At 43.4% G+C, this 14,382-nt stretch overlaps 1 protein-coding gene across 4 annotated transcripts in view; it reads left to right on the top strand.

The window, feature by feature from the left end:
* The window catches only part of ETV1 (ETS variant transcription factor 1), a 154,846-nt gene that overhangs the window by 91,258 nt on the left and 49,206 nt on the right, over positions 1–14,382 (top strand). For all 4 annotated transcript variants that reach the window (XM_038741303.1, XM_038741295.1, XM_038741311.1 and 1 more), the window contains one exon: positions 5,319–5,566. In XM_038741303.1, coding sequence (XP_038597231.1) covers positions 5,319–5,566 — 248 coding nt within the window. The remainder of the gene's footprint in view (positions 1–5,318; positions 5,567–14,382) is intronic.

Below are 14,382 nucleotides of genomic sequence, written 5' to 3'. Positions count from 1 at the left end.
CATGGGTGAAGCTGAAATGACTTTTGTTGTTGTTGTTGTTGTTGTTGTTGTGGTTGTTGGTTTTTTAATGCTATTTGTTAAGTGTTTACTATGAGCTACTCACTGGGGTAGATACAAGGTAATCAGGTTGGACATAGTTCGTGTCCCACATGGGGTTTACAGTCTTAATCCTCGTTTTACAGATGAAGTAACGGAGGCCCAGAAAATATTATTATTATCATTATTATTATTTTAGTGTTTAACAAGTACCATTGTCCTTATTATCATCATTATTATAAAATTATTATAATTTTAAAATTATATTTAAATTTTAATTATATTTAATTATAAATATACGATTATATATTATGATATATACATTCTATTATGTATTATATATAATATGAATTGAATTATGTAATTAAAACATTTAATTATAAAAATGCCACCATTGTTATTATTGCTATTATTACGATGATAATTATTATGATAATAATGGTAACAGTACTTGTTAAGCGCTCATTATGTGGCGAGCACTGTTCTAAAGCACTGTCTAAAATACAGGTTCATCATGTTGAACGCAATCCCTGTCCCATGTGGGGTTTACACGCTTAATCCCCATTTTACAGATGAGGTAACAGGCACAAAGATGTGAAATGAAATTGCCCAAGGTCACACAGGAGACAAGTGGTGGAGCGGAATTAGAACCCAGGTCCTCTGACCTTGAGGCCTGTGGTTTTTCCACTAGGCCACGTTGTTTTCCAGTGTTCATGAGCATCTGTTTCTGTTTGGGCAAAGAATAGGTATGTCATCCAAGCAACTTCCAGCTATTTGGAACTGAGTCATCAAATCCCGTGTTTCATTGGAAATAAAGCAATTTGGGGAAATTTTTTGGTGTTCTGTAAGTGTGGAGCAAAAAAACAACAACATTCAGTCTGGGAGTTGATTTCTTGACGAACACCTTGTCACATGAAATTCTGATCTGTGAGATGAAAGTGTTTTTACTGTCTTCAAGCTCCAGTGGATGCCCCTTTGTGCTGGAGTTGTGGAATTTGACAACCATTTTGATTTCTCCTGTCCACACCCTTCATGATTTTTCTCGACTTCAATAATTCCTCTTCTCCACAGGTGGCTTTTCACTCCCTGGCGACTTTGGTAGGCCTTGTCTGGACCTTTACAATAACGCCAACCCAACCTTCACAGTGTTTCTATCCTACTGGGGTAGATACCTGATTAATAATAATAATAATGGAAATGATAATGATGATGGGATTGGTAAAGCTCTTAGTATTTGCTAGGCAGTGTTCTAAGCACTGGAGTAGATACAATGTCATCATGTAGAAGACATGTCATCATGTCTTCTAGACTGTGAGCCCACTGTTGGGTAGGGACCATCTCTATATGTTGCCAACTTGTACTTCCCAAGCGCTTAGTACAGTGCTGTGCACACAGTAAGTGCTCAATAAATACGATTGAATGAATGAATGAATGAATGTTGTACACAGTCCCTGTCCCACAGAGGGCTCAGAGTCTTGATCCCCATTTTACAGATGAGGGAACTGCGGCACAGAGAAGTGAAGTGACCTGCCCAAGGTCACCCGGCAGACAGGTGGCAGAGCCGGGACTAGAACCCAGGTCCTTCTGACTATGGGGCCCATGCTCTATCCATTAGACCACACTGCCTCTCCATGCTGCTGCTGCTTGGATAAATGTCATCCAGTCCTGGGTTTTTGGAGTATTTTGGGGTGGGTTTTTTTTACATTTTAGTTTATCCATTTGTGCTCTTGCCACGGTGTGATCTAATATCTCTGAACTGTCTGTCATGATAAAAGCAATCATGTCTAATAATCCTTCCAACGCCTGTCTCAGAAAAGTCCAGACTCAATTTCTTGCATCTTTTAGCTGTTGCGTTTGAGTGACCCTTTTCCACTTGGACTTCCAAATCTCACTTCCTTTCTTTTTTCATCTCCCTCACCCAGTTGGTCCCTGCATCCTTATTTTCCCATCCCCCTTCCCCCCCGTTGCCTCTCTATACCCCTCCTCCCACCTGGAGGGTGGGCCACTCATGCATCCATTCATTCAATGGTACTTATTGAGTGCTTACTGTGTGCAGAGTACTGTACTAAGCGCTTGGGAAGTACAAGTTGGCATTCCATCTGCTAATCAGAATCCCATGGAATTCTAGGAATGGGCTCTTCTGCAGGAAGGGGATGGAGTTCTGCCATTAGATTGCAGGGGTGTGGGTTGATAAAGGGGGAAAATTTGCTCCCTCTTGGGGAGGCTACATTCATTCATTCAGTTGTATTTATTGAGCGCTTACTGTGTGTGGAGCACTGTACTAAGCACTTGGGAGGTACAATTCGGCAGCAAATAGAGACAATCTCTGCCCACAGTGGGCTCACAGTCTAGAATGAGTCACAGTTGTTGATGGACGGAGGCCTGTAATAACAACAGTAATAATAACAGTATCTGTTAAGGGTTTAGTCTGTGCCAAGCACTGTACTAAGCACTGGGGGTACATTGTGGAGAAGCAGGGTGGCTCACTGGAAAGAGCATGGGCTTTGGAGTCAGAGTTCATGGGTTCAAATCCCAGCTCTGCCAATTGTCAGCTATGTGACTTTGGGCAAGTCACTTCACTTCTCTGGGCCTCAGTTCCCTCATCTGTAAAATGGGGATTAAGACTATGAGCCCCCCATGGGACAACCTGATCACCTTGTAAACTCCCCAGTGCTTAGAACAGTGCTTTGCACATAGTAAGCGCTTAATAAATGCCATCATCATTATTATTATTGTGGGATGCCTGGTGGGGGGGGGGTTACCCCAAGACCTGGGCTTCCATCTTCAGCCCCTGCATTAATCTGGTCTCAAACTTAGCTATTTATTATTAATAATAATGATAATAATAACAATAATAATGGTATTTGTTAAGAGCTTACTATGTGTCAAGCACTGTTCTAAGTGCAGTTCAAGCGCTTAGTACAGTGCTCTGCACACAGTAAGCGCTCAATAAATACGATTGATTGCAGGGGTACGTGCAAGGTAATCAGATTGTCCCACACGGGGCTCACAGTTCTTAATCCCCATTTTACAGATGAGGTGACTGAGGCACAGAGAAGTTAAATTCATTCATGCATTCATTCATTCAATCATATTTATTGAGCGCTTACTGTGTGCAGAGCACTGTACTAAGCGCTTGGGAAGTACAAGTTGGCAACATGACTTGCCCAAGGTCACACAGCAGACAAGCATCGGAGGCAGGATTAGAACCCACGTCCTGTGACTCCCAAGGCCGTGATCTTGCCAATAGGCCACACTGCTTCTCATGTTTCCTTTCCTTTCCATCCAAGAGTGAACCATTTACATTTACGCCATCTGCACCTCGACTCGCACGTGGCCACAACAACTTGGCTCGTTGACTTTCTTTCATTCATTCAGTCTTTTTGTTTGAGCGCTTACTGTGTTCAAAGCACTGTACTAAGCTCTTGGGAGAGTACAGTAAAGCAATAAGCAGACACATTCCCTGCCCACAGTGAGCTTACGGTCTAGACTTCTTGAGTTTAGTGAACTGAAGAATCTTAGCAAATCCTTGGAGCCTTTGCAATCATTGGAAGGGGACGTGACATACCCGTTTCTCGTCTCTCTGGACTGTGAGATCGTCCCTCAAGACTGTAAACCTGTTGAGGGCAGGAAGGCCCTGCTGAGAGCTCACCTCCTCTAGGAGGCCTTCCCAGACTGAGCCCCTTCCTTCCTCTCCCCCTCGTCCCCCTCTCCATCCCCCCATCTTACCTCCTTCCCTTCCCCACAGCACCTGTAAATATGTATATATGTTTGTACATATTTATTACTCTATTTATTTATTTATTTATTTATTTATTTATTCATTTATTTATTTATTTATTTATTTTGCTTGTACGTAGCTATTCTATTTATTTTATTTTGTTAGTATGTTTGGTTCTGTTCTCTGTCTCCCCCTTTTAGACTGTGAGCCCACTGTTGGGTAGGGACTGTCTCTATATGTTGCCAATTTGTACTTCCCAAGCGCTTAGTACAGTGCTCTGCACATAGTAAGTGCTCAATAAATACGATTGATGATGATGATGATGAAGTGTGTCTATTACTATTATATCTTACTCTCCCAACCTCCTTCCCATCCCCACAGCACTTGTATATATTTGTACAGATTTATTACTCTATTTTACTTGTACGTATTTACTATTCTATTTATCTTGATGATGTGCATTGTAATCAATCGATCAATCGTATTTATTGAGCTCATACTGTGTGCAGAGCACTGTACTAAGCGCTTGGGAAGTACAAGTTGGCAACATATAGAGACAGTCCCTACCCAACAGTGGGCTCACAGTCTAAAAGTAGCTATAATTCTATTTGTTCTGATGATTTTGACACCTGTCTACATGTTTTGTATTGCTGTCTGTCTCCCCCTTCTAGACTGTGAGCCCGTTGTTGGGTTGGGACCGTCTCTATGTGTTGCTGACTTGTACTTCCCAAGTGCTTTGTACAGTGTTCTGCGCACAGTAAGCGCTCAATAAATACGATAGAGTGAATGAATTGTACAGAGCTGCATACACATTAATAATAATAATAATGATGGCATTTATTAAGTGCTTACTATGTGCAAAGCACTGTTCTAAGCGCTCGGGAGGTTACAAGGTGATCAGATTGTCCCATGGGGGGCTCACAGTCCTCATGAGGTAACTGAGGCACAGAGAAGTGAAGTGACTTCTCTGTGTATATATGTATATATGTATATACATATACATATATACATATATACTTACTTACTTACACATATGTATATATGAGCCTGTATATATGTATATATGGTTGTACATATTTATTACTCTATTTATTTATTTATTTATTTATTTATTTATTTATTTTACTTGTACATTTCTATCCTACTTATTTTATTTTGTTGGTATGTTTGGTTCTGTTCTCTGTCTCCCCCTTTTAGACTGTGAGCCCACTGTTGGGTAGGGACTGTCTCTATGTGATGCCAATCTGTACTTCCCAAGCGCTTAGTACAGTGCTCTGCACATAGTAAGCGCTCAATAAATACGATTGATTGATTGATTGATTGATTGACTTGCCCAAAGTCACACAGCTGACAAGTGGCGGAGCTGGGATTTGAACCCGTGACCTCTGACTCCAAAGCCCAGGCTCTTTCCACTGAGCCACGCCGCCGTGAATACAGTTGACCGACTGATTTTTTTGGCTTCCATTTGAGCAGGAATCCAACTTAGCCTTCAAAAACGACGGTCCGATTTTCCAGTTTGGGAGCACGCATTTCACCCGTCGTCTTCTGTCTTGTGTCCTAGATTCCGTCGCCAACTCTCTGAACCTTGCAATTCCTTTCCACCTCTGCCCACCATGGCAAGGGAAGGACGCCCGATGTATCAACGCCAGTTGTCCGAGCCCAACATCCCCTTCCCCCCTCAAGGTTTCAAGCAGGAGTACCACGATCCGGTCTACGAACACAGCGCCGTGGTCGGCAACGCAGCCAGCCAAAGCTTCCCCCCTCCGCTGATGATTAAACAGGAACCCCGAGATTTTGCGTACGATTCAGGTAGGTGACTGTTTGATCTCGGCCGAGTTGGATGGGTTCGACCAATGGACTTTTTTATGTGCTGTGTCTCGCCAGCAAAGCGATTTTCGTTACGTGTCGACTGGCGGAATTAATAATAATAATAATAATAATAATGATGGCATTTGTTAAGCGCTTACTATGTGCAAAGCACTGTTCTAAGCGCTGGGGGGGGATACAAGGTGATCAGGTTGTCCCGCGTGGGGCTCACAGTCATCATCCCCATTCTACAGATGAGGTAACTGAGGCTCCGAGAAGTTAAGTGACTTGCCCAAGGTCACACAGCAGACATGTGGCGGAGCCAGGATTCGAACCCATGACCTCTGACTCCAAAGCCTGGGCTCTTTCCACTGAGCCACGCTGCTCCTCAATTACCTGTGGTCATCCCTGTTGAAATCAGTCCGTGGTTTTTACCGAGTGTCAGTCAGTTAGGCATATTTATTGAGCCCTTACTGTGTGCAGAGCACTGTACTAAGCGCTGGGGAGAGTACAATATAACAATAAAGACACATCCCCTGCCCACAGTGGGCGAATAGTTTAGCAGGGGAGACAGACATTAATCATCATCATCATCATCATCATCAATCGTATTTATTGAGGGCTTACTATGTGCAGAGCACTGTACTAAGCGCTTGGGAAGTACAGATTTGCAACATGTAGAGACAGTCCTTGCCCAACAGTGGGCTCACAGTCTAATATATTATAATTAATATAAATTAATTACAGATATGGACACAGAGAAGCAGTGTGGCTCATTGGAAAGAGCACGGGCTTTGGAGTCAGAGGTCATGGGTTTGAGTCCCGACTCCGCCACGTGTCCGCTGTGTGACCTTGGGCAAGTCACTTAACTTCTCTGAGCCTCAGTTCCCTCATCTGGAAAATGGGGATTAAGGCTGTGAGCCCCACGTGGGACAACTTGATCACCTTGTATCCCCCCCAGCGCTTAGAACAGTGCTCTGCACTTAGTAAGTGCTTAACAAATGCCATCATTATTATCATTATTATTATTATTATAAGTGCTGTGGGGCTGGGAGGGGGGATGAATAAAGGGAGCGCTTATTGCGTGCAGAGCACTGTACTTTGTGCTGGGCAGAGTATGGAGCAGTAGAATTACTAGACACGTTCCCTGAACACTCGGAGCTTGCTGTCTAGAGGGGACGCTTCCAGTCTAGAGTATACGATCATTTAGTTCAGATAGCTTAGAACAAGTCTATCATCATTATCAGTGGTATTTATCGAACGCTTACAATCTGTAGAGCATTGCGCTTAGCCCTTCAGAGAATACAACAGGTTGGCAGACACGTCCCCTGCCCACAACGAACTTACAAATGCGAGTTTAGATTTGATTGATACGGGTCAAAGGTGTTTAATGGTCCTGTTTTTGTCCAGTGAAGAATTGCATTTTTCAGAGTGGGATAGTTTCTAGGAATGACAGTCGATTATGACATCCTACGCGCTGGTCATTTTCTGTAATCTCTCCAATCCAGTTAGGAATCTGTATTTGGCCCAAAACTCTTTTCTCAACTCTGGATTTTTGCCCGTGTTTGTCAATACCTGAGTAATTAGGGATGGAATGTTGTTCGAAATCATGTTTCAGGAAATATAAGATAATCGGTCCATTCTGGATAACGCAGTAGCTCCACCCAAGTGAAGGTTTGTCGTTTTCTGGAAACGCTATTGGACAAGGTCTTAAAGTGTAGAAAACCAGTGACAGAAACTAGATGTTTGTCTTGGCCACATTATGTGATTCTACACGGGGTTCGATCAGTGTCGGCTTATTCTCCAGTCAAACAAAATTTCCACCCCTTAGTTGTGCTCTGCCTCTTTGTAGGGTGGTTTTTGGTTCGGAGTCCTTGCTTTACTCTAGGAATACATTCAATTGTACCTGATGACCTAAATGGAGTACACCTTTCAAATGGTGGTCTGAAAAAACTATGTTTGAGGGGCCGTTTTTTTCAGGTAGCATCCAGTTATATACTTTCAGAAACCTCCCCAGGTGTATATATTTACAAGATAGATGGTACAACTTTACCACAGATTTGGCACCAGAGCATCCTTTATTTAGGACGCTGAAGACTGATCACTGATGGAAAACCATTTTATTCTTTGCTAAATCTGTGCTTTCAAGAGGAGAAATTAGGGCTTTCTTCCCAAAGTACCACTAGAGTCTGTACCACTTAGCACTGAAGGGCTCTTCTCCTTAAAGCTTGTTTTTTGTCACTTTAGGGTAGCATTTTCTTTGTGACCCCGATTTTTCAATCCTCTCGTGTCGAAGGAATCTCTGTACCATCGATCAACTGATTGTAGCTCCAGTGAAGCTGCTCTTCCTCTTGGGTTGGAACTGATCAGTCAGTCAATCATATTCACTGAGTGCTCACTGTGTGCAGAGCACTGTTCTAAGAGCTTGGGAGAGAACAATATAACAGCCTCGGTAGTTGTTCCCTGCCCACAACAGGCTTACAGTCTAGAGGATGAATGCTTTAGAGGAAGGAGGCAAACCTTACGACTGTTTAAAGTGGCTCCGGCTCGTGTTTAAATTTCTTCTGTCTTCAGAACTGTCAACTCGGTGCATTTTGTCATCTCTTCTGTGAATTGTCAATCACTCAATCATATTAATTGAGCACTTCCTTTGCACAGAGCACTGCACTGGATGCTTGAAGAGAACAATTGAGCTAGTAAATACGATCCTTGCCCTCAAGAATCTTACAGTCTAGGGAGGGAGACGGCCACTAAAATACTATACAGTTAGAGGAAAGCAATGTACATAAGTGCATTGTAGGGGTGGCGAGAGTGAGTAACTAAAGGCGGAGATGACATGAAAGCGCTGAAATCTAGAAATAGGGTGAGGTGATGAGAAGTTAATCAGGGAAGGCCTCCTGGAGGAGGTGTGATTTTGTTAGGGCTTGGAAGATGGGAAGAGGGTGTGGCCTCTCAGATGTGAAGGGCGCAGGAGTTTCAAACAGATGGGAGGACGGGCAAGGGGTCAGCTGAGAGAGAGAGATGAGAGCATAATAATAATAATGGCATTTATTAAGCGCTTACTATGTGCAAAGCACTGTTCTAAGCACTGGGGAGGTTACAAGGTGATCAGGTTGTCCCACGGGGGGCTCACAGTTTTAATCCCCATTTTACAGCCGAGGTCACTGAGGCCCAGAGAAGTGAAGTGACTTGCCCAAAGTCACAGCTGACAAGTGGCAGAGTCGGGATTTGAACGCATGACCTCTGACTCCAAAGCCCGGGCTCTTTCCACTGAGCCACGCACGAGAGATGATTGATGGCACAAGTTGCGAGAGGAACGGAGCGTGTGAAACTAGGATTCATTCATTCATTCATTCAATCGTATTTATTGAGTGCTTACTGTGTGCAGAGCACTGTACTAAGCACTTGGGAAGTACAAGTTGGCAACATATAGAGACGGTCCCTACCCAACAGTGGGCTCACAGTCTAGAAGGGGGAGACAGAGAACGAAACAAAACATATTAACAAAATGAAATAAATAGAATATGTACAAGTAAAATAAATAGAGTAATAAATACGTAAAAACATATATGCACATATACAGGTGCTGTGGGGAAGGGAAGGAGGTAAAGCAAGGGGGATGGAGACGGGGAGGAGGGGACTTCAAGGCTGGAGCCAACTTTATTGGAGGATCTCACCTCACCATCAATCAATCAATCAATGGTGATTATTAAGCGTTTACGGTGTGCAAAGCGCTGGATTAAGCACTTGAGAGAATACAACATAATAGGGTGCTCAATTTCCACCAACAGCCTTAGCTGTACTTCCCAAGCGCTTAGTACAGTGCTCTGCACACAGTAAGCGCTCAATAAATACGATTGAATGAAGAAATGAATAGCCAAATGTGGGCAGACTGTGTTGGTGGAGGATGACAGTAACAATCTAAACCAGGAAGGACATTATAAAGGCTAAAGAACATGTATTGAGAGAGGACAAAAAGTCATCAAATCACCACATATAGAAAGGTGAAGAAGCTACCTCGTAGAGAGAAATTCTGGGAGCAGATTTCAGGGTTGGCTCTGCCTTTCAGGAGTGAGTTGGGGACAGATGGAAGACTTAATAGCAGTGGTGTTTATTGGGTTATTCTATTATCTGGGAAAGTGGAATGGAAGTTCAAGTGGAATGAAAGTTCATGGCACAGTTCCTCCTCACCCGGGGCACACAGTCCGGCATGGGAGACAGATCTAAAACCTCTCACCGATCCATAATTCACAAGTGTTGATGGTAGGGAGAGCGAAACTAATTTAGGCCGGATGGATGGAGGCGTTGTCCTGTGAGGTGGGAGTAAAGGCATTTGGAAGTAATTTGAGGAGAAGCAGGTGCTTTGGGGTTTGCCAGACTTAACTTTCCACGTTCCCAGAAGCAGCGAGTCTTGTAGCATGGGAGTCTGAAGAATTGAGTTCTGATCCCGGCTCCGGCACTTGTCTGCTGTGGGACTCAGTTTCCTCAACTGTAAAATGCGAATTCGATACCTGTTCTCCTTTCTACTTAGAGCCTCTATGGGACAGGGACTGTGTCATAACGACTTATGTGTGTCTACACCAGTGCTGAGCACGTCGTAAGTGCTTAACAAATACCACTGTTTTTCTTATTATTATTTCAATGCACACTTCACTGAACTCTTGGTCTGCTGAAGGGTGTTGCCTATGGATAGAGCCCCAGGTCTGGGAATCAGTCGAACCTAGGTTCTGATCCCGGTTCTGCCACTTGTCTTCCGTGAGACCTTGGGAAAGTCACTTCACTTCTCTGTGCCTCAGTTCCCTCATTAGTAAAATGGGGATTAAAACTGTGAGCCCCTTGTGGGACAGGAACTGTGTCCAGCCTGACAACTTCTCAGCGTAGCTCAGTGGAAAGAGCCCGGGCTTTGGAGTCAGAGGTCATGGGTTCGAATTCTGGCTCCACCACATGTCTGCTGTGTGACCTTGGGCAAGTCACTTAACTTCTCTGAGCCTCAGTTACCTCATCTGTAAAATGGGGATTACGACTGTGAGCCCCCCGTGGGACAACCTGATCACCTTGCATCCCCCAGCGCTTAGAACAGCGCTTTGCACATAGTAAGCGCTGAACAAATGCCATTATTATTATTATTATTATTATTATTATTATTATTATTATTATCTATGCTAGTGCTCAGTTCAGTGCCTGGCACATAGTAAGCACTTAATACCACTAAAAAACAACAAAAGAACTGGAATGGGTCAATGCTTCTGGTTTATACTTGAATTTTACAAAACGTCTGGATTGATAAATTTTCCAATTCGTAGTCAACTTGGTGAATTTATTATTGCTGAAGCATCCGAGTGTGCTGAGTTCTCCGTTTTAAACGAAAGGACGCCTTTAAATTTTCTCAGAATTTTCTCAGAACCGTCCTAGTCGATAATAGCTCCATAATTCATTTAAAAGTTAATATTAAAAGGAGCTCATTAGGCTAAATAACTGTCCCTCCAGTTCCATCTTGAAACGGTGTCCTTGTGGTTTAAATAGTTGAAAAGAATTTGAATTTATGAATGTGTTTTATGGAAGCATCAGTTGAAAAACTGGCAAGGGAGAGTGAAAAGCTTCAAGGGGTTAGTCTTTCGCTGTGTTAGGTTGCTTGTGTAGTGTGGCTGGGGCGACGGATGGTAAAATTCCATCTGATTCCAGTTCTCATGTGCCGAAAGTGAAATGGGGATGTATGTTCAGTTTCTGTTCACCCCTTCCATTTTCTGCAAGAACAGCTATTTATGTGCCTAATTGAAGAGAGATGAGGAAAACACTTTTGCATTTGTGAAATAAAAAAAGATTTGGCTTATAGAACACGTCTTTGCATTTTAGCATCGGTTTAAATTTCAGGGTTTTTTTTTCCAGAATGATCATTTTAGAGTACAAAAGCGGTCTTTAACGTCAAAGCAAGGTGAACAGACGTCTCCTGTTTCCCCCCTGGCAGTGACGAGTGTTGAAAGCTTTGGCCACCTTGGGCTCAGCCGGACCCGTCCAGGCATTCCAAAGCCGTGTCGGACCGGAGATTTTCCCGGTCCAAACGCGAAGAGGTTCAGAGCTCATGGAAAGACGGTGGCCAGTGACCCCAGGAGCTTCTGGAAGTTGTGGTCTCTGCTGCCCATGAGTTTTTTTGTGCATACCAATAAGCACCTCTTCTCACCCCTGGTTTATCGTTGTATTGCCCTCTCACAAGCACTTAGCACAGCGCTGTGCACACAGTAAGCGCTCAATAAATACGATTGAACGACTGGCCCTTGAAAGGGATCGAAAGGTCAGATCACTGGCCTCTGGTTCAGCCCAGACTCCCATTAGCAGTTCCTTCGCTTTGGCATTTCATTCATTCAGTCAGTCGTATTTATTAAGCGCTTACTGCGTGCAGAGCACTGTACTAAGCGCTTGGGGAAGTACCTCCTCGGCCCGAAGACTTGGAACCAGGATTCTCTGGGACCCAGATCACGCCTGCTTTTGAGCCCTAGGAGACGATGGCAAGTTCATTAGCGTGGCTCAGTAGGAAAGAGCATGGGGCTTTGGAGTCAGAGGTCATGGGTTCAAATCCCGGCTCCACCAATTGTCAGCTGTGTGACTTTGGGAAAGTCACTTAACATCTCCGGGCCTCAGTTCCCTCAACTGTAAAATGGGGATTAAATCTGTGAGCCCCACGAGGGACAACCTGATCACCTTGTAACCTCCCCAGCGCTTAGAACAGTGCTTTGCACATAGTAAGCGCTTAATAAATGCCATCATTATTATTATTATTATTATTATCTCATGCCATCCATGTAGCAAAGTTGTGGTTTCTGGTGGAAGTGAAAAATTAGGGAGATTGGAGGCTTTTATTTTTTTTTTCTGCTTGGTTCCAATGTAAAAACTGGGTAGCCTGTAGTAGTGAAAAATTAAACTGTGAATATCCAAAGTATTTTATTGGCCATAGAATTGCAGCATTTAAGTTGACACATCTGTACACACCATAAATTGCAGTCAGCAACTGTGATCTGCAGATATTTTGTCTTGTAGCCATCTGTTCTCCAGAAACAATCATTTTTCCATCCTTGCTGAGAGTACATTAAATAACCCCTTAGGAAAACCAATGTATTTATCGCCGAGTCATTGATTTCCTCTTTCATCTTTCGATGTTGAACAAATAGCATATTGGAAAATCTTTTACATGGGTCTCTGTCGCGATGCTAATAAGCTTTTGTAAGGCCGTTTAAATAGGGAATTGGAAATCCAACAGTCGTTCCTGTTGAGAGTCTTTTAAAAGAGTTCCAGGATTCTTCGCGGTATTTTTCATGGAGAAGCAGCGTGGTGTAGTGGTTAGACCATGGGCCTGGGAGTGGGAAGGTTGTGGGTTCTAATTCTGGCTCCGCCACCTGTCTGCTGGGGGACCTTGGGCAAGTCACTACACTTCTCTGAGCTTCAGTTACCTCATCTGTAAAATGGGGATTGAGATTGGGAGCCCCATATAATAATAATAATAATAATAATGGCATTTATTAAGCACTTACTGTGTGCAAAGCACTGTACTAAGCTCTGGGGACATTACAAGGAGATCAGGTTGTCCCATGGGGGGCTCACAGTCTTAATCCCCTTTATACAGATGAGGGAACTGAGGCCCAGAGAAGTGAAGTGACTTGCCCAAAGTCACACAGCTGACAGTTGGCAGAGCTGGGATTCGAACCCATGACCCCTGACTCCAAAGCCCGGGCTCTTTCCACTGAGCCATGCTGCTGTCCATACGGGGCAGGAACTGTCTCCCACTCGATTTGCTTGTATCCATCCCAACACTTAGTACAGTGCCTGGCACATAGTAAGCGCTGAACAAATACCACAATCATTTTCATTACAGAAACTGGGGTTCGTTCATTCATTCATTCATTCATTCAGTTGTAGTTATTGAGCGCTTACTGTGTGCGGAGCACTGTACTAAGCGCTTGGGAAGTACAAGTTGGGTTCCTGCTGTAATAACAGGATGGCTCTACCCCGGTAAAACACAGAATTGACTGTAAGTGCTATTGATTAATTACAACATGGAAGTGATGGATCTACTAATTAGAATTTTAAGCAGCGTGGTTTAGTGGAAAGAGCCTGGTCCTAGATGTCAGAGGACCTGGGTCTTAATCCTGTTTCTACCACCTGTCTGCCGTGTGACCTTGGGCAAGTCCCTTCACTTATCTGTTCCTTCATTTTCCTCATTTGTAAAATGGGAATCAAATCCTACTCCCTCATCTAAGGCTGTGAGCCGTATATGGGACACGGTCTTTGTCCAACTTGAATATCTTGTACATAGCAAGCACTTAATGAAAATGTTCATAATAATAATGACAATAATAACACCCCCTCGTGTTCACTAACATGAAAGTGTAAACAGATTAGGTAAGATTAATTAGAACGTTTTAGGCCGAATTCATAGCACTTACAATCATCATGAGCTTTAAAATTCTGGGCCTGGGTCAAGATCTGTTTTAGTAGCAATAATTATATTTTTAAGTGCTGATTATGTGCTAAGCGCTGGAATTGTGGGAGTCAGTCTACCAATCTCAATCATTCAGTGAATCGTTAATATTTATTTAGCATCCACTCTGGGCAGAGTGCTGTCCTAAACACTGGAGAGAGTACAGTACAATCAATGGACTTGATCCCTGTCATTCACTCATTCATTCAATCGCATTTAGTGAGCGCTTACTGTGTGCAGAGCACTGTACTAAGTGCTTGGAAAGTACAATTCTGCAACAAATAGAGACAATCCCTACCCAACAACAGGCTCAGAGTCTAGAGCACTGTACTAATCATTTGAAAGAGTA

Source organism: Tachyglossus aculeatus, chromosome 2 (genome assembly GCF_015852505.1).
Source record: "Tachyglossus aculeatus isolate mTacAcu1 chromosome 2, mTacAcu1.pri, whole genome shotgun sequence".
Classification (NCBI taxonomy): domain Eukaryota; kingdom Metazoa; phylum Chordata; class Mammalia; order Monotremata; family Tachyglossidae; genus Tachyglossus; species Tachyglossus aculeatus.
The sequence above is the reverse complement of the archived record's forward strand: the minus strand, read 5'-3'. Positions and strand labels throughout refer to the sequence as shown.